This window comes from Amblyraja radiata, chromosome 10, assembly GCF_010909765.2.
Source record: "Amblyraja radiata isolate CabotCenter1 chromosome 10, sAmbRad1.1.pri, whole genome shotgun sequence".
Classification (NCBI taxonomy): domain Eukaryota; kingdom Metazoa; phylum Chordata; class Chondrichthyes; order Rajiformes; family Rajidae; genus Amblyraja; species Amblyraja radiata.
The window spans coordinates 5,028,797-5,049,074 of NC_045965.1; the positions used below are offsets into that span (position 1 = coordinate 5,028,797).

Below are 20,278 nucleotides of genomic sequence, written 5' to 3' on the forward strand. Positions count from 1 at the left end.
TGCTGTAGTCTTGTTAGTGTAATGGGAGAAAGTTTAAGCATCCATTTTATTCCTTCTAAATCTATAGGTGAATCCATACTGTATCTTTTAAATCTTTAAATGTTCTCACAAGGATACCTAGGTCTCGTTGCACCTCCCCTTTTCCCTATCTGACACCATTCAGATAATAATCTGCCGCCTTGTTCTTGCCAGCAAATTGGATAACCTCACATTTATTAACATTATACTGCATCTGCCCACTCGCCCAAACTATCTGTCACCCTGCAGCCTCATCGCATCCTCCTTGCAGCTCACACTGCAACCCAGCTTTGTGTCATCCGCAAACCTGGAGATTTCACATTTAAATCCATCGCCCAAATCGTTAATATATATTGTAAATAACTGGGGTCTCAGCATTGAGCCTGCAGCACTCCACTAGTCACTGCCTGCCATTCTGAAAAGGACCTATTAATTCCTACACTTTGCTTCCTGTCTGCTAACCAGTTCGCTCTCCATGTCAATACCCCACCGATCGACACGAGCATCTATCAGGCTAACTGGTTTCTCTCTCCTTTCTTAAAAAGTGGGGTTACATTAGCTACCCTCCAGTCCACAGGAATTGACCCAGTGCTTCAGAACATTGAAAATGATCACCAATGCATCCCTTCAAGGTCAGTCTGACATGTACATTCAAACGTTCACTGCATTCGGAGCTCGCGGTGGGACCTCCACATCAGCAAGACCAATTGCAAACTTGGCCACCGTTTCACCGATTCTACCGTCTGCGCCCTTATACCTTCTCCATTGATGCCATGCAGGCATGATTGCTCCCTCGACCCTTCTCTCTCTCACCTGCCTCATCTGTCAGTCTACCTCTTCTGCCCTGTATCCAGCTATCATTTGCTCGCTCTGCTCACTCTTTCCCTCACCTCTTTCTAGAAGTAGGATCCCAGTCCAAAGTGTCATCTGCCCATTTCTCTCCAAGAAAGCCGCTAGATCTGCTGGGTTCTTCCAGTTTGTTTTTTAATCAGGATAAACACTGGTACCGGGGATCTGCGCACCCACATCACCGGATCAGGCTTACATTGCTGGTGCTCACCTCAGCTCCACCAGAGGTAAAGACCAACAAAGCAGCGGGTGTTGTCTGCTCAGTCCATGCAACCTGCCCTGTCATCAACACCAGTGGCAAGAAGTACAGATGGCCATAGTCCCTGTTCAGCCTCTGCTACCTGCCCAACCTTTCCAAGAGGACACATATCCCCCACTGTCTAAACTCTATCCACCTAACCTGCTAATACTATAACTCACAAGGAAAGACCTATAGTTTAAGAAGGAACTGCAGATGCTGGAAAATCGAAGGTAGACAAAAATGCTGGAGAAACTCAGCGGGTGAGGCAACATCTATGGAGCGAAGGAAATAGACATCCTTTCGGGTCGAGACCCTTCACCCAGCAAAGGCAAATTGCTGAAGGAGGTAAATGCGGGTGTGATCGGTGACCATGGGATGAGGCTGAAGATGTCCCACGAGGGTCTGGGTTGGGTTAACTGTAGACCAGTCGCATTGTACACATTTGATGAGCTTTCGTTGAGAACTAACAAGGAGCAGCAGTTACAGATCATAGTCAGGGTGTGTTCTGGATTGTGTTTTACGAGGTGGATCAGAGCAGCTCCATCCTCTGATATCAGAGAGACAGTTGCTGCTCACTAGGAGGTGGTGATTGTCTCCAGCTTTCTACACTTTCGCAGATGACAGCTTGGAGATCACTGAGCTCTTGGATGATTTGGATCTGATGCCGCTGACGGGATTCTACAGGGACCGGCTGGAACAGACGATGGAAAGAGGGGTGCACGGACTCAGCTCGGCGCTAACGTATGAGAATCATTTAAGTGGACGGGAGCATTGGGTGAGTCGCAGGGGGAAGGAGCGAGTTTGTGTTATTGACACATCACAGAACTGACAGGTCAGAGCTCGGACACATCAGATGTTAACATAGAAGCAATTTCGGGCCCCTTATCTGAGGATGGATGTGCTGGCATTAGAGAGGATCCTGAGGAGTTTTACGAGAATGAAACCAGAAATGAATGGGTTAACATATGATGAGCGTTTGTCGGCGCTGGGCCTCTACCCGCTGGAATTTAGAAGGATGAGGAGCTGGACCTCATTGAAACTTACCAAATAGTGAAAGGCTTGGATAGAATGGATGTGGAGAGGATGTTTCCACTAGTGGGAGATTCTAGGACCAGATGTCAAATCCTCAGCATAAAAGGACCTTCCATTAAAAAAGAGATGAGAAGGAATTTCTTTAGTGAAAGGATGGTGAATCGGGAATTCATTGCTACAGAGGCTATGGAGGCCATCAATGGATATTTGTATGGCAGAGATGGATAAATTCTTAATTAGTACGGGTGTTATTATGGGGAAACGGAGAATGGGGTTGAGGGGGAGAGTTAGATCAGCCATGATTGAATGACAGAGTCGATTTGAAGAGCAGATAACGATGATATGGACTCAAATTTGTGGAAATGTGACAGGAATTGGCGTTTGAGTGTGGCAGTGAAAACCAGTGCGTCATCGGTCAGCCTGTAGTCCGCTGTCATGTTGGACGTCAAAGGACCGAGGAGATTGATCACATCAACACTTCCGCAGCTTATCAGAGATCCCTCACTCTCCCAGAATTATCCTCCTAATTTCAATCTTCACCTCTGATCATTATTTTCGCTCCTCAATATATCCACCATCTTCATAGGAAATTACTGAGCTCGCTGATCGGGGAGAGCATGCGGACAGTTCCAAACTCCTCCTGAAGCTGGTGATGAGCAGAGGTCCCCAGGCCTGCAGAGTAATGTGGAACTCCTTTGTGAAAATGCGCAATGCCGTCCCAAAGTTGGACAGATTACTGAAAGAGATACAGGAACTTGGTGAGATCACATCAAAGATGCGCTCACGATGATTCTCGTACAGCACATTCTATAATATTACTTGCTTGATTTTCTCTAATTATTTTCAAACAGGTTCTGTTCCTTTCGTCCACGGTTACACCATGGTTGACTTTAAGCTGAGAGGTAAGGGATGAGACAGCTATTGCCGGCAAAAGCTGATACATGTATAAGCACCGTTCACTTAATGAGCTGTCTGCAGGGATCTTCCGGTCCTTGAAAGTCCTTGAATTTGTAACCTTTTCAAGGCCTTCAAAGTCTGGATTTATCATAGGTCCTTGAAATCCCTTGAAAATTCACTTTTTATGATAAAAGTATTAATTCATGCAAAGTAATGTGGCGTTGTTTCATCAAGTTTATAATGTGTAAAAATACATGATCACCATCTTTTTCTTTACTTGCTTGATAATTATATTTCATGATAATTAGTGAGTGCAACGGCAATATTTTGTCATATTCTTAAATTAAGTATTATATATTTTATTGTACTAGTTATACACTGGGATGTAATGATAGGCTTTAATCTTGTTTGACCTTCATGGGAGACTAGCTTGCATCCCTCCCCCCCCCCCCCCCCCCCCCCCCCCCCCCCCCCCCCCCCCCCCCCCCCCCCCCCCCCACACAAAGCAAAACCTGAAATGACGCACCTAAAAAAATGAGCACTGCAACACTGGGTAACACGGGAACTTACACGTCAGGTTGCCCTAAGCTTTCAAGTTGAGGGTTTCAATAACATTTTGAAATCAAATAGCTGTACTGTGCCTGCCTGCTTCAAAGTCTCCACTATTGTCCCTGTGCCCCAAAGGACAAGGATTACTGGTGTTAATGCCTACAAGCCTGTCGCACTGACCTGAAGCCACCAGGCATGAGACAGGAATAAAATGAAAAAAGAGGAAGTGGGATGGGGGTCCAGGGGGCATACACCATTTTCTTGAGTAGCATTGCCCCTTAGAACCCTACCAGGGGCCATGCCAAAAACATAGAGAACAGTGTGACAGGAAAGAGATGCCAGATAGCACAGAGGATAACCTATGAGCCAATGAATGTGGTGTATGCAATTAAATGTAAGGAGTGTACATAGGCAAAACAGGTAACAGCATCAGAGTCAGACTGACAGGCCACCTCAGCAACATCACAAGGGGAGACCAGTCCACACCCATTAGCAGACACTTCCAGCAACACGGGATCCAGTCCCTAGAGATCGTGGGCCTGGAAACAAACATAAATTGGTCAACATGGCGATGGATGAGAGCAGAGAGGTTATGTATTGAAGCGTTGCAGACGCAAGAGCCCAATGGCCTTAACCTAGCATTTGTACAAGGGTGATGGGACCGTGGGCCAGAACCAAGTGGTGGTACATAGTGAAAAGGAATCCCCAAGGGAGATCACTGAGCACCAGAGGGCATTTTGTCCCACTGTCCAATAAATAATAACCTAACCCTGACCCTAACCCTAAGCCTGTTCCACTGAGAGGAAAATGCCTAACCCAACCCTGACCCTAGCCCTGACACTAATCCTAAACCTAGCTGCACATTTTTATTCATCACTTTTATTTCACAGTTCACAACATCATAACTTTACAAAGATAAATCAGTTGTAAAACAAAATTATCAGCAGGTGGTTACATTACCTTTCTTCCTTTGAAACCTTGCTATTATTGTGATGTTATTAGGAGGCAGCCATGATCCTCGTGTGCTCGCTGCCTAGCTAGCGTGAAAAAAGGGAAATTTGAGGTTTTTCTCATATTTTAAAAATATATGCAGGTTTTGTTCTTGACGAGTTCCAGGTATAATTTCTATAATATTTTTACACAATATGTTATAAATACAGGTAGATATGAGATTTGGGTCACGAAATGAAACCAAAAAGCACCTCGGCCCACGGTCCAATAGGGGATGTAAATGTGTGGCTGATAGCTGAGTCTCACGTTGCGAGTTGACACAAGAGGTACCCCGAGATAAAACTCGTGGTAATAATGTACGATTAATGTACGGGACTCGTGGACACAACTTAGAGACTTGTGGCGCTAACAGCAGGTACTCGTGAAACTTATCAACTCTTGCAAAAAATCAAACCTGTTTAAAATTTTACAGGAGTCAATTTTACTCTTGTGGTTAAGAATTGAAACATTTTAACTCGTTGTAAGAACGTAGTGGCCCGTGCGTTTACCTTAGTGTATCGTGAGTCTACCGTGGGAACTCTTTAACTCAGCGGGCAGGCAGCAGCAGATTGTCGCTCCCTTCAGTTTCCCAGCGACAATCACCTGCCATAACGCGAGAGAGATCAGGCACTGTTGTAGGTCTCCTTTGCACGTCGGTGTTTCTGTCTTTCTCCACTCATTGTTGGCCCTATCTGTCACCACCCCACCTACACCCCTCTGCTTCCCGGCCATGTGTGTGAGACAGTGCAAAGCCCCCGTGCCGGTGCAATGGGTGGGGAGCTGGAATGGGGAGGGAAGGGGGTCACACACATGGCCGGGAAGCAGAGGGGTGTAGGTGGGGGTGGTGACAGATAGGGCCAACAATGAGTGGAAAAGACAGAAACACCGACGTGCAAAGGAGACCTACAACAGTGCATGATCTCTCTCGCGTTATGGCAGGTGATTGTCGCCTGCCCGCTGTTTCTGATGCTAAAGCCTTGGGATTGTTGCCCCTCGTTTTGGCGTGGAGGGGGATGGGGTATCGTGCTGTTTGGTCGCCCCCTGCTATCCCAGGTACAGGGAGACACAGCGGCTTTTGAGACTGGTGGGCAATCACTTCCAAAGTGTCTGCCCACACAGTCAGTGCACCTCTCCTACACTTGTCTCCCGCACTAAGATCATCCCGCAGAGAATGATCCCAGCCTAACCCAAGACCCATGTCACCCCAGACAGATTAATGACGCCCCCTCCCCCCCACAACCTCTCTCCACCTCAACTCACGCCTGGGCACCAAAGCAGCTGAGGAGGCGAACCCTGAGCTCCGTCTCACAACAATCTGATGTGCACATCCGTCCACATTCAGAGATTTAATCTCCCGTCTCCCCGCAGTGTGTGGACATGGCAGTAAATTCAATTAAAACATATCAAACCTGTGTGTTTCAAACAAATCCTAAGTATAACTGCTCTGGCACTGGATGGTGTGCAGTTTCCCTTTGTAGGTCACATCAATAATAATAATAATAATAAATTTTATTTAATGGGCGCCTTTCAAACATCTCAAGGACACCTTACATAGTATATCGGAATAACATATAATCGGAATATAACTAGTAATAAAGACATTACAGAGACACAAATTAAAAACAGGATTCAATCCAAAAACAGAAAATCAAAAACACAGTGTGAAGAGGGAGCAGCGGCAGCCAAAGCGCGCCAGCGTCCACTCTCTCTTCACGGCAGCCAGCTTGGACACAGACCTACAAGACTACAATTAGACAAAAAAATCATCCCCCCACAGTGGATAGCACTGTGGGGGAAGGCACAATGTCCAGTCCCCACCCCATGTTCACCCCAAAGTCAGGCCTATTGAGGACACCGCAATTGCCTCTACGGAGGCCCGATGTTCCTGGCCGTTCTCACCGGGTGGTCTTGCCCCGGCGTCGGGAGAGTCCTTTCGGCGGCTGGGCCACCTGGAACGGCCGCTTCCTGGTTGGAGCCCGCGGCTGCCGAAGCCGACAAGGCCGCGCCGGTTTGGAGCGCCCAGGCTCCCGTTGATAAAGTTGGCGCCGCCTCTCCACACTGCCGCCTCTCCGCACGCCGCCTCTACGCTCCGCAGACCCGCAGCCCGGATTGTTGCTCTCGGCGGTCCAGCTCGCCAGAGCTCCAGCGCGTCGCTCCAGCGCGGCGACCCAGGCAAGGGATCGCCCGCTCCGCTCCAGCGCTCCAATGCTGTGCCGCCGCCGAGGCCGAGGTGCTGGGCGGTTCCCGCCAGGAAACGGCGCTCCAAGCCCGCAGGTAGGCCACGAGGACGGGTCAACGGGCAGCCCGGAGAAAAGGCTGCCACACCGACCAGGTAGGGACCTATAAATTAAGTTTACACCTACCCCCCACATTGAAAAGACCATATCCCCTACAAACAAAAAACAGGACTCACTAAAAACTATTTAAAAAACGGATTTAAAACGGACGGCTGCTGGCTAGCAGCCGTTCACCAAGATGGCTCCTCCTCCTCTTGACGCGGCCGCATCAATAGATGCGGCCGCGCTGAATTCTATCTTTAAAACAAAGCCACAGCAAGGAGAGGTCTTCTTTAACACCGTTGCTTATTTAAACATAACACTGTTGCTTATTAAAACAAACCTTCAATCAGGATTGGCTCAAGAGTACCTCGGGAGACGAACTTGGAACATCGCAGAAATGACAAGTAAATGGCAAACTTGTCATATCCGTGGGAACTCGGTTAAACTCTTGATCATACACGTGCAATCTCGTACACAACCACGAGTCTTTCACTCAGGGTACCTCTTGTGTCAACTCGCAACGTGAGACTCAGCTTTGAGGAGTAGGTGCAGGGGGCAGGGATTTAGATATCTAGATCACTGGGATCTCCTCTGGGGCAGGGGCAACCTGTACAAAAGAGACGGATTGCACCTGAATTGGAGGGGGACTGACATTCTGGCAGACAGGTTTGCTAGTGTTACACGGATGGGTTTAAACTAAACAGTAGGGGGGTGGGGTCAACAACGTGGAAGCGTATGCGTGAAGTTAGCGGGGAAGAGAGTGTAGGAAAGGTGGGGTTTAAACTAACAGGGCAGGGGGATGGGAACCACTGCAAGGAGACAGAGGGCCATAAAAGGAGGACAGAAGCAAATGTTAGAAGGGAGAAAAGAATAACAAACCTAAAAGTTTAGTGCCTTAATGCGAGGAGCATTCGTAATAAGGTGGATGGATTGAATGTGCAGTTAGTAGTTAAGGGATATGATATAGTTGGAATTACAGAGACATGGCTCCAGGTTGACCAAGGTTGGGAGCTAAACATGTAGGGGTATTCAATATTCAGGATAGACAGAAAGGACGAGGAGGTGGGGTGGCATTGCTGGTTAAAGAGCAGATTAATGCAACATCAAGGAGTGACATTAGCTTGGATTCTGTAGAATCGGTATGGATAGAACTACGAAATAGCCAACGGCAGAAAACGCTTGTTGGAGTTTAAACAGACCACCAAGTATGGAGTTTGAGGATAGCATCAAGCAGGAAATTGGGGATTTGTGCAGCTAAGGTACAGTGATTATTATGGGTGACTTTAATCTACATGTAGGTAGGGCTAACCAAATTGGTAACAGTGCTGAGGAGGAGGATTTCCTGGAATGTATAGGGGATGGTTTTTAAGCCATTATATAGAGGAATCGACATCCTAGACTGGGTATTGTGAAATGAGGAAGGATTAGTTAACGATCTTGTTGTGCAAGGCCCCTTGGAAAACAGTGACCATAATATGGTGGAATTCTGCATTAGGATGGAGAGTGACACGGTTAATTCAGAGACTAGCGTACTGAACTTAAAGAAAGGAGACTTTGAAGGTATGAGATGGGAATTGGTTAATTAAGAGGGGGAATAAAGAGCATGAAGGAAAGCTTGCGGGGAAAATAAAAACTGACTATAAAAGCTTCTTTAGATATATAAAAAGGAAAAGATTAGTGAAGACAAATGTAGGTTCCATACAATCAGATACGTGAATTTATAACGGGAAACAAGGAAATGGAAGAACAGTTAAACGAGTACTTTAGTTCTGTCTTTACAAAGGAAGACACAAACAATCTCCCAAAAATACTAGGGGACAGAGGATCTAGTGGGAGGAACTGAATGGAATCCACATTAGTCCGGAAATCATAGTCGGTAAACTGTTGGGACTGAAGGCAGATAATCCCCAGGCCCTGATGGTCTGCATCCCAGATTACTCAAAGAGGTGGCGCTAGAAATCGTGGGTGCATTGGTGATCATTTTACAATGTTTTATAGACTCTAGATCAGTTCCTGTGGACTGCAGGGTAGCTAATGTAACCTCACTTTTGAAGAAAGGAGGGAGAGAGAAAACGGGCAATTATAGACTAGTTAGCCTTACATCGGCAGTGTGGAAGTTGCTTGAGTCGATTATTGAAGATGTAATAGCAGCGCATTTGGAAATCTATGACAGGATTGGTCAAAGTCAGCATGGATTTATGAAAGGGAAATCATGCTTGGCATCTTCTGGCATTCGTTGAGGATGTAACAAGTAGAATGGCTAAGGGAAAGCCAGTGGAGGTGATATATCTGGACTTTGAAAAAGCCTTTGACAAGATCCTACACACGAGATTAGTGTGTAAAATTAGAGGTAAGGTTTTGACATGGATAGAGAACTGGTTGGCAGACAGGAAGCAAGGAGTAAGAATTAACGGGTCCTTTTCTGAATGGAAGGCAGTGACTAGTGGGGTGCCGCAAGGCTCAGTGCTGGGATCCCAGTTATTCACAATAGATATAAATGATTTAGATGAGAAAAATAACTGCGGCATCTCCAAGTTTGCGGATGACACAAACCTGGGTGGCAGTGTGAGCTGCGAGTAGATGCTATGAGTCTGCAGGGTGACTTGGATAGGTTGGGTGAGTGGGCAAATGCATGGCAGATGCAGTATAATGTGTATAAATGTGAGTTTGTTCACTTTGGTGGCAAGAACAGGAAGGCAGATTATTATCGTAATGGTGTCAGATTAGGAAAGGGGAGGTGCAACAAGACCTGGGTGTTCTTGTACATCTGTGACTGTATGCATGCAGGTACAGCAGTTAGTGAAGCAAGCTAATGGCATGCTGGCCTTCATTCAGAGAGGTTTTGAGTACAGGAGCAAGCAGGTCCTACTGCAATTGTACAGGGCCCTGGTGAGACCCCACTTGAGGTATTGTGTGCAATTTTAGTCTCCTAATTTGAGGAAGGGCATTCACGCTATTGAGGAAGTGCAGCGTAGGTTCACCAGGTTAATTCCTGGGATCGCAGGAGTATATAAGAAATTGTAAAACTCTGCATCTGTGTGTGGTAGCTCAGGGAGTAGCAGGTCTTGGAATACTTGCTGCACTGTTCCCCGCCACAACTGTCATGACGAATTGAGTAAAGCTTGGCTTGGTTTACCTTTAACCCTTTGTGTTGTCTGTTAAGTAGTGAACTTTATCAGGCAGGACTGACATATGGGGAATGAATGGGTCGACTGGGCTTGTATCCACTGGAATTTAGAAGGATGAGAGGGGTTCTTACAGAAACATAACATTCTTAATGGATTGAACAAGCTAGATGCAGGAAAAATGTTCCTGAGGTTGAGGGAGTCCAGAAACAGGGGACACAGTTTAAGAATAAAGGGTAGGCCATTTAGAACTGATATGAGGAAAAATCCTTTTCACGTGGAGAGTTGTGAATCTAAGGAATTCTCTGTCACTGAAGGCAGTGGAGGCCAATTCACTGGATGTTTTCAAGGGAGTTAGATTTAGCTCTTAGGGCTAAAGGAATCAAGGGATATGGGGAAAAAAGCAGGAATGGGGGTACTGATTTTAGATGATCAGCCAGAATCGTATTGACAGTGGTGCTGGCTCGAAGGGCTGAATGGCCTACTCCTGCACCTATTTTTCTATGTTTTCTAGGTGTCCCTCTGACAGAACACCCAAAGTCCTTTTCCCCCATCTGTGCTTAGCAGATAAACACTGTTTTCAAAGTCTGTCTCAAAACCAGTGGTAGCTTTGTTTGTCATGGGGTAGTCAACTAAATGACAGGCAGGGATCAGTAACCTGTCCAAGGAACGGTCTCACCTTCACAGCGCAGTTACTACCGAAATCTGGCTGTCGCCTCCTGTGTCTGTAACTAAGTTTAACTCACTGCACTGAAATCCAGCAGTAAATCAATTTAAATCAAGAGCGTTGAACTTATTATTGTAATCTTGAGTTTTGAGTTGAGACATTGACAATGTGTCTATTTTCTGCCTGTTCCCGTGCAAGATGTCCAGCAGAAACACAAGGAGACTCTGCGAGCACAGACTGAAACACTGAGAGTGAACACTCTCCTGAAAATGGAGGTTCAGGTTTTACAGCTGGTCGATCTATATGCTGAGCTCACCATCATCTCCAGTGTTCAAGTTCGGAGACTAGTGGAACATGAGCTGCTGGCAAGAGGACGAGACCATGAAGAGTATAGAGAGAAATGTCTCCAGAGAGAACTGGAAAAAATCAGGATTGATCAATTGTTCTACAGCTGCTTCTTCTGGAATAGATCCAGAATTGGGAGTTTGGCAGCAGTGGCCGGCGCCCCGGGGATCGGAAAAACAACAATGGTGCAGAAGTTTGTTCATGACTGGGCCACAGGGAAAACATACCAGCACTTCCAGTTTGTCTTCAGTTTCAGATTACGGGATTTAAACTCCATTAAAAGCAGAGTAACCCTGAAGGAACTGATTCTGGAACAGTATCCTTACTTTGGGAATATCCTGAGCAAGGTCGGGAAGAATCCAGCACAATTGCTGTTTATATTCGACGGTCTGGATTAATTCAATGGCAAAATTGATTTTGCTGACAGTCGGAGAGACACAGAACCCAAGCACCAGTGCCCAGATCCCGAGTGGTGGTGTGAAGTGTCTGACATTGTGTACAGTTTAATCCAGCAGAAGCTGCTACCAGGGTGTTCAGTGCTAGTGACCACCCGCCCTACTGCGTTGCATTTATTCGAAAAGGCAGAGTTCAATCTCTGGGCTGAAATCCTGGGATTTGTTGGTGATGAACGGAAGGAATATTTCACCAGGTATTTTGAAGATCAGACCGTGGCAGCAGTTGTTTACAAACATGTGAAGGAGAATGAGATCCTGTCCACCATGAGCTACAACCCTTCCTACTACTGCATCCTCACATGCAGGCCGCCCTCCCACCCGCTTTCTCTCTCCCACTTACACTTTCCCTGTGTGCTCTCTGGGGTATACTCGAGCTCTCTGGGGCATGCTTTCGCTCATTCTCTCTCCCGCTCGCGTGCATTATCCCCCCTCCGCTCTCTCACTGCCCAATTTTCAGTTCCTTTTACACTTTTGCCAGCAGACTTCCCTGACGTGCTTCATTTCCTGCATCTCTGATGCACTTTACTCCAAGTGGCATGCTCTATTATATTAACCGCGATGCGTTCATGTTCACAATTCGCTTTTGCCGATCCCAATCTCTTTAGTGATTTTCTGTAGAGAGAAAAAGATCAGTGAAAAGGTCAGAAACTGAAACTTAATCCTTAGTCGCTGTGTCCAATCAGGTTGGGACAGCGAGAGCTGAAGCTACTCGACAGTGGAAAATTTCCTCTGTATAAATATCCTTCTCTCCCTCTCTGAGAGCTTGTTCTCTGCACGCCCGCTTCCCCCCCAAAGGCATCGAGCTCTCCCTACCCCCCTCTATCGCTGTGGGACTCGCACTCCTCTTCTCACTCTTCCTCACTGTGGGACAGTCCGCTTTCCAACCCCTGCTATTGCCTCTGTGCATACTGGCTGCGCAGCACCCATGTGTACCCCAAGTGTTGGTGACATTCTCCCCAGTTTACTCATACACTCACTCACTCGCTTGCCTGCTCACTTGCAGTAGCACTACATTGTACTCAGTAGACATTGTAATAAACAACAAAAAGAAGTCCAATAAATTAAAAAAATCAATATGGTGACAAAAACAGCCCCAAGTCCCTCGTGCAATCAAGGCAGCTCGTAATTCAGAGTTCAGTTGGAGTTTATAATGTTCAATGGACTGATGGTTGTTGGGAAGAAGCTACTCCTGAACCTCGATGTTACAGTTTTCAGGCTGCTGTACCTTCTTCCCGCAGACGAGAGTGAAATGAGAGCGTGGCCAGGGTGATGTGAGTGATGCTGGCTGCCTTTTTGAGGCAGCGCGTTCTGTAGATGCCTTTGATGGTAGGGAGGTTAGTACTCATGATGAACTGGGTAGGGTTCACCACTTTTTTCAGTGTTCTTCGTTTAAAGCAGTGTCGTTCCTGGTTCGAGTTGCCGAACCAGGCTGTGATGCAACCAGTCAATATGCAGTCTTCCGTCCACAAGAGAGTATTCGTTAACCCACCAATTCTCTTCCATCTTCTCGAGGTGCTGATATGCTTTCTTTATGATTGCATGGGTCCAGCACAAATCTCCAGAGAGATAATCACCCTCAACTTGAAATATTTGATTCTCTCCACCACCAACCTGTCGTTGCAGACAAGTTTGTGCATCTGTAGCCTTCCTCTTCTAAAGTCAACAATGAGTTCCTTGGTTTTACTGACATTGAGACCAAGATTGTTCTTACACCATTCATTCACAGGGTCGATCTATATTCTGACTCATCCGCATGTCTTTGGAAATGGCCCAGTCTACCGACTCCAAGCAATCCTGGTCATTCATAAATTCAAAAGTCACAAGGGCAAAAATATGTTTCAGCCCATCGTCTACTCCGCCATTCAATCATGGCTGATTTCCCCTCTCAACCCTGTCCTTCTGCCTTCTCCCCTTGACACCCATACCAACCATGTACAGGTGCACAACCTTTTATGCGGAAGCCTTGGGACCAGACACTTTTTGTAATTCGGAATTTTTCGGCTTTCGGAATGGAAGATTTTTTAGCGTAGATTTTAACGGCTGGCTCAGTGGTAGAGTGCTCGGCTCATATCCGCAAGGTCGCGAGTTTGCGCCTCGATCCCGGCAGTTACTCGATCGCGAGTTTGATTCTTCAATGTAGTTTTTTCTTGCAGAATAGGAGAGAATAAGGAGGATTAGGCTGGGATCATTCTCTGCGAGATGATCTTAGTGCGGGAGACAAGTGTAGGAGAGGTGTACTGACTGTGTGGGCAGAACTTTGGAAGTGATTGCCCACCATTCTCAAAAGCCGCTGTGTCTCCCTGTCCCTGGGATAGCAGGGGGCGATCAAACAGCACAATACCCCCCTCCCCCTCCAACTCCAGAGGAATCCAATCCCCGATGGGCCGCTACGGCGACAAGTGGCAGTTCACCCACAGCCCGAGCTGCGCCACCCCAAGAACAAGACGTACCTTGCACACCATCAGCTTCTGCCCCTACGGGGAGCGTGTTCCTCTGGAGTTGGAGCGGGGCTGGGCTGGAGTTGCTGATCTGGGATCTCCGTGCTTGCAGTGGGCCTGGGGGTCGGTGTCCCGATGAGGGGGCGCAGCTCGGGCTGTGGGCGAACTGCCACTTGTCGCCGTAGCGGCCCATCAGGGAGCGGCTTCTGGTGGTCCTGACGTCTCCGGCCAGTTTGCAATTTTCCTCTGGAGTTGGAACGGGGCTGGGCTGCTGCTTGCTGTGGGTCTCTGGGATCTCCGTGCTTGCAGTGGGCCTGGGGGTCGGTGTCCCGTTGGTCCTGACGTCTCCGGTGACTGGCACTGACCTGCTGGCATCGCCGACGTGAAGACAGTGCAAACCCCCCGCGCCGGTGCAATTGGCGGGGAGCTGGAGAGGGGAGGGAAGGGGTCACACACATGGCCGGGAAGCAGAGGGGTGTAGGTGGGGTGAAACTGAAGGGAGCGACTATCTGCTGCTGCCTGCCCGCTGAGTTAAAAAGTTCCCAAGCAAGACTCACGATACACTGTGTATCGTGAGTCTACCGTGGGAACCTTTTAACTCAGCGGGCAGGCAGCAGCAGATTGTCAATTATTAACCCTCCCGCGCAATATACCCTCACCTTCTCTTTTATGAATGGGGATTTAGTTCCCCTTTCTTCGAGGACCGACCGGAGGTTCCGCTGTCACCTCTGCGGGCCGCCCTCGGTGAACGTCTTCAAGGACCTTTCTTCAAGGAGCGAAAAAATGTCCGCTATTTGGAGCTTTTCGTTATTTGGAATTTTGGATAAAAGGTTGTGCACCTGTATCTGTCAATCTCTGCCTTAAAAATACCTATTGTCTTAGCCCCCACAGTTGTCCCTGGCAATGAATTCCACAGATTCATCACCCTCTGACTAAAGACATTCCTCCACATCTCCTTTATAAAGTAACATCCTTTTATTCCGAGGCTATGGCCTCTAGTCCTAGACTCCCCCACTAGTGGAAACATTCTAGTAAACCTCTGGACCCTCTCCAATGTTTGCACATCCTTCCACCAATATGGAGCCAGTTCATAATACTCCAAATTCGGTCTGATCAGTTCGTTATGAAGCCTCAACATATTCCTCTGCCACCCCAGCCCAGCTCTGTGCAGTCCACAGCACTGGGCTGCGTTCCTCAGTTGCTGCCTGTACACAGGCAGTACCAAGTGGCAGGCGCCTCGGTGTTTCCTGACACTGTACTCGCTGTACGTGCGATTCTCTGCGAGCTGCGGGATCTCCAGCAATCGGGAATACCCTCACAATCGATAGCTCCTTTGCAGTTAAGAGATCGCAATAGCACTAATCCATTTAATCAAACTTGCAGCTATCAGTTACTGCACTGATTCGTGCTGTTTCTTTTACCCAAATAAGTTCAGAACTGCTATATTTGTTTCTTTGCTGTTGCGCTGCTTGCAACATGTTGCCACAGAATGGCCCCACTTTGTTGCGGGCTCTGGAGCACCAGGAAAACGTTTCTAATCGGCAGGGAGTCGGAAGAAAGGGAACGATTTTACATAAGCCACACTGACGGAGCACTAGTAAATAAAATGCTGACATTTGTTTTTACTGAGAAGAACATTTAATGAAGCTAGGGAATTAAGGATTCTGAGTTGTGATGTCTTAGATCCTGTTCAAATTGCCAAAGAGGAGCTATTGGGGATCTTATAATACATGATGGTGGATAAATTCCCAGGACCTGGCTGTGCATCCTCAGACTTTATGGGTGCTGGGGAGGAAATTGCAGGGATTCTTGAAGAGATATCTACATGACAATGTATTTGATATAATAAAATTTGGAGATGACACAAAATTGGTATAGTGGAGAAAATATGTGTGTAACAGTCTCTATATCAGTTGGTAAGGTGGGCCAATAATTACAAATGGATTTCAATTCCAACAAGGGTGTTGTGCTTTGGTATGCCAGTGTTCAGATCTGGGAGTACATATACACACAGTTTCTTGAAAGTTGTATTTCAAGTGGACAGGTTGATGCAGGCAGCATTTTGCACCCATGCCGACCAAATTTTACTCGCGGAAAATTTTTCAACATGCTGAAAAATTTTCACGACCTAGCTGAGGCCACGAGTATTCGGGAACTTCCCTTGAGCATGAAGGAGAGTTCCAGCGACCTCCTAGGACCACATGTCGACCATGCTGCGAGTTTGAAGGTCGAAGGCACTCTTCTAAATTCGCAGATTAGGTCGCCCAAGTGGGACAGCCCCTTTACATTCATTGGAAATAGCATGGGGCATAATGATGCAGCTAAACATCATGAAACCACACATGGAGCACTGTGTGAAGTTCTAGACATCCATTTCTTTGACCGATGCTATTAATTTGGAAAGAGTGCAGAAACAATTTGCCTGGATGCCACCAGACTTTCAGTTATGGCTGAAGAGGAGAAGTCGGATAGGCTGGCACTTATTTCCTTTGAAACCTAGCTGGCTGGTCTTGACCGTATTCAAAATAATGAAGGGCATGGATAATGTGAACGCTTGCTTTTGTTTTTTGTATGGTAGAGGATTCTAAAACTTGAGTGCTCGGGTGTAAGAGAAGGGGAGAAAGATTTAAGAGATACCTTGGGCAATGTGTTCACTCAGACGTTAGTCTGTCTGGAATTGCTCTACCAAAAGAAGCTATGGATGCTGATACGCTTACGGGTTCAAAAAGACGTTTGGACAAATGTATGTCAAGGAAGATTTTAGAAAATCTAGATATATAGAAATATCTAATGCTTAGTGGAGACAATTAGATCTGGCCCAGAATGCTAACTTGGTCAGTATGGATCAAGTGGGCTGAAGGGCATATTTCCGTGATATCTCTCACTGAAGCATTTCATGAATATTCAGGGTCTGGGTACAGAGGGGTATGTAAGTGAGGATAAAACTGGTCACTAATTTTCTGAAGGGTTTAATGTTTCCTGAAATATCCATGTGGGAGAAATTATTATATCAGACCTTGGGCTTGAATTAGTTTGTTTTTTACCCTGTTTATGTTTAGATTGGGGAGCAACGACCTGGGGGATTCTGGAGTAAAAATGGTGACTGCGGCTCTGAGGAACCCACGCTGTAAGATACAAAAACTGGCGTAAGTAGCAGACGGTAAAATATTATCTTTACATTCACTGGATGTCTGACACAAAAGATTATTATAATCAGTAGTTGTGTTGCTGATGAATGTTGATGATTTATATACTACCTCTCTGATCTCCAGACTGGGGAACAATCGTTTCACAGAGTCTTGTGCCGAGGATCTCACCTCCGCTCTTAGTGAAAACTGGGGATTTGTGGGGATCAATATTAATTACTAATTAATACTAGGGATTGTATCTCTGTGTCCCTCACTCTCACTCTCTTCGATCTTCAGGCTAGGCCGTGTTGGTCTCACAGATTCTTGCATCAAAAATCTTGCTTGTGATCTCAGTGTGAACTACTCACTGAGAGGACTGGTCCTCGGGGAAAACTCCTTCACAGACCGATCTATCCCCATTCTGCACTCATTCATAAGGACCCGCCCGAGTCTGGAGTGGATCTGGTGAATGTGTGTTTCTGTCAGTGTAAAGATAGTGATGGATAATAATCAGTCTGGTCGTTGGCAGGAAGGGCTACGGCAGGAGCTGGAGAAAGTAGATTGAGAGCAACTGGTTGGGTACATTCAAATATAACTTGTAGTAGTTTATTTAATCAGTATTGTCATGTCCTCTGTGTTTTTGTCAGGATGGAAGATTTAAAGAAACCTAAAGTTCAGGAAGAACACGGCTGGTCAGAAAGCCGCTCTGGAGGGAATGGACAATAGACAATAGGTGCAGGAGTAGGCCATTCAGCCCTTCGAGCCAGCACCGCCATTCAATGTGATCATTGCTGATCATCCCCAATCAGTATCCCCCCCCCCCCCCCCCCCCCCCCCTCGTTCCTGCCTTCTCCCCATATTCCCCTGACTCCGCTATCTTTAAGAGCTCTATCTAACTCTCTCTTGGAAGTATCCAGAGAACCGGCCTCCACCGCCTTCTGAGGCAGAGAATTCCACAGATTCACAACTCTCTGAGTGACAAACAACTTTTCGGTTCGAAGAAGCATCCCATTCCAAAATATTGCATATCCATTCCCTCCACTAATGCTTCCTGACACGCGGACATTCCCCAGCACTTTTCTCAAGATTCCAGCATTTTGTGTTTCTTCTGTCTCCAGGCTGGTAGATAAGGCTGATAAGGTTTGGGAAGATTTTGTTATGTAGGAAAGTGAAACGTATGTCAGGTTTAGGAAGCTGAAATCAGAGAAGGCTCTCAAGCAACATAAAGGGAGCAAGAAAGAAAATCAACAAGGAATTATTAGAGCTAAAAAGGGTAGAGAAATGCCTTGGGCAAATATGTTTACACAGGGCATTTGTATGGATATTTAAAGTGTGAGGATAGCTGGGGAAAGGGTCGGTCCACTCAAGGACGGGACATGGGTATTCCTAAATGGAAACTACTTTGGCACATCGATGTTGAGATCAGGAAGAGTTGTATTGATCTCAGGAACGTATATTGATATTGGGAGGAGGATTGGGGACTTTTGAGAGGTATTCATGTGTATTAGCTCGCAGGACCTGATGGAATCAATCGCAGCATACTGGGGAAGGCAAGAGAAATATAGCTGAAATAGTGAGCGACTGCTTTGTATTCCACTTAGTACTGAGCTAGGTCATAGAAAATTGGAGACCAGATAAAGTTGTTCGAAGATAGACACAATATGCTGGAGTAACTCAGCAGTACAGGCAGCATCTCTGGCGAGAAGGAATGGGTGACGATTCAGGTCAAGACACTTCTTCAGACCCGTCTTGACCTGAAACGTCATCCATTCCTTCTCCAGAGATGCTGCCTGTCCTGCTGAGTTAGTCCAGCATTTTGTGGCTAACTTTGGTTTAAACCAGCATCTGCAGTCCCTTCCAACACAATTAGACATGGTAACCGTAAATAGTTAATTAAATTACGACAAGTGTAAATTGGATGCACAGACCATCAACCATTCTGTTCCTCTTTGTTCGTCAATGTCTTTCAGGCTGGAGTGGAATCGGTTCAGTTCAAATGGCAAAGAGCAATTGAAGTTTCTGCAACAATACAGACCCGGACTGTGTGTGTCTGTGTGAACATCTTAATGCGTTAGCATCATACCGTCGGAATGAGAATGTTTAGAAACATAGAAACATAGAAATTAGGTGCAGGAGTAGGCCATTCGGCCCTTCGAGCCTGCACCGCCATTCAATATGATCATGGCTGATCATCCAACTCAGTATCCCGTACCTGCCTTCTCTCCATACCCTCTGATCCCCTTAGCCACAAGGGCCACATCTAACTCCCTCTTAAATATAGCCAATGAACTGGCCTCGACTACCCTCTGTGGCAGAGAGTTCCAGAGATTCACCACTCTCTGTGTGAAAAAAGTTCTTCTCATCTCGGTTTTAAAGGATTTCCCCCTAATCCTTAAGCTGTGACCCCTTGTCCTGGACTTCCCCAACATCGGGAGCAATCTTCCTGCATCTAGCCTGTCCAACCCCTAAGAATTTTGTAAGTTTCTATAAGATCCCCTCTCAATCTCCTAAATTCTAGAGAGTATAAACCAAGTCTATCCAGTCTTTCTTCATAAGACAGTCCTGACATCCCAGGAATCAGTCTGGTGAACCTTCTCTGCACTCCCTCTATGGCAATAATGTCCTTCCTCAGATTTGGAGACCAAAACTGTACGCAATTTCTGTACTCTTAAAATTTCACCTTTAAATGTCTTCCATTTCTCTTCCACATCTTTCCCATAAAACAAACTGTCCCAAACTGTCCCAAACAAACTGTTTGCGTGCTGATTTCCCTTTAAACTGCAAACAATGTATACAAGAATTCACTTAACACACATACTATTTGATAAACACAAAAGTAGACAAAAATTGATGGAGAAACTCAGACTGAAGAAGGGTCTCGACCCGAAATGCGCCTATTCCTTTTCTCCATAGATGCTGCCTTAGAAACATAGAAAATAGGTGCAGGAGGAGGCCATTCGGCCCTTTGAGCCAGCACTGCCATTCATTGCGATCATGGCTGATCGTCCCCAATCAATAACCCGTGCCTGCCTTCTCCCCATATCCCTTGATTTCACTAGCCCCTAGAGCTCTATCTAACTCTTAAATCCATCCAGTGATTTGGCCTCCACTGCCCTCTGGCAGGGAATCCTACAAATTCACAAATCTCTGGGTGAAAAAGTTTTTTCTCACCTCTTAACGTCTTAAATGGCCTCCCCTTTATAAATGCCCTGTTATGCCTTTTTTTGTCAATAAATGCCTTTTTTGTAATTTTATTATGACTTTT

The 20,278-nt window shown here is 46.4% G+C and overlaps 1 protein-coding gene, 1 long non-coding RNA gene and 1 pseudogene across 2 annotated transcripts; 2 read left to right on the top strand and 1 right to left on the bottom strand.

Annotated features, from left to right (window-relative positions):
- The window catches only part of LOC116977456, a 444,478-nt pseudogene that overhangs the window by 191,669 nt on the left and 232,531 nt on the right, over positions 1 to 20,278 (bottom strand).
- Positions 823 to 11,434, top strand: LOC116977458 (NACHT, LRR and PYD domains-containing protein 12-like). The gene is made up of 4 exons (XM_033027893.1): positions 823 to 1,883; positions 2,727 to 2,898; positions 2,992 to 3,042; positions 10,846 to 11,434. Exons 1-4 carry the CDS (start codon positions 1,770 to 1,772, stop codon positions 11,388 to 11,390), a joined length of 882 nt encoding a protein of 293 aa, XP_032883784.1. The 5' UTR covers positions 823 to 1,769; the 3' UTR covers positions 11,391 to 11,434.
- Positions 16,922 to 19,034, top strand: LOC116977462. Its single transcript, XR_004413224.1, has 3 exons — positions 16,922 to 17,031; positions 17,311 to 17,478; positions 18,984 to 19,034. It is a non-coding gene; the product is annotated as an uncharacterized LOC116977462 (long non-coding RNA).

What these genes read in the sequence shown, in the direction of transcription:
- LOC116977458 (XM_033027893.1), top strand. Translation starts at nt 1,770, where the DNA reads ATGCCGCTGACGGGATTCTACAGGGACCGGCTGGAACAGACGATGGAA. An exon ending in TAAGTGGACGGGAGCATTGG is followed by an intron (nt 1,884 to 2,726) that starts GTGAGTCGCAGG and finishes CCATCTTCATAG; the next exon opens with GAAATTACTGAGCTCGCTGA. An exon ending in GGTTGACTTTAAGCTGAGAG is followed by an intron (nt 3,043 to 10,845) that starts GTAAGGGATGAG and finishes TTCCCGTGCAAG; the next exon opens with ATGTCCAGCAGAAACACAAG.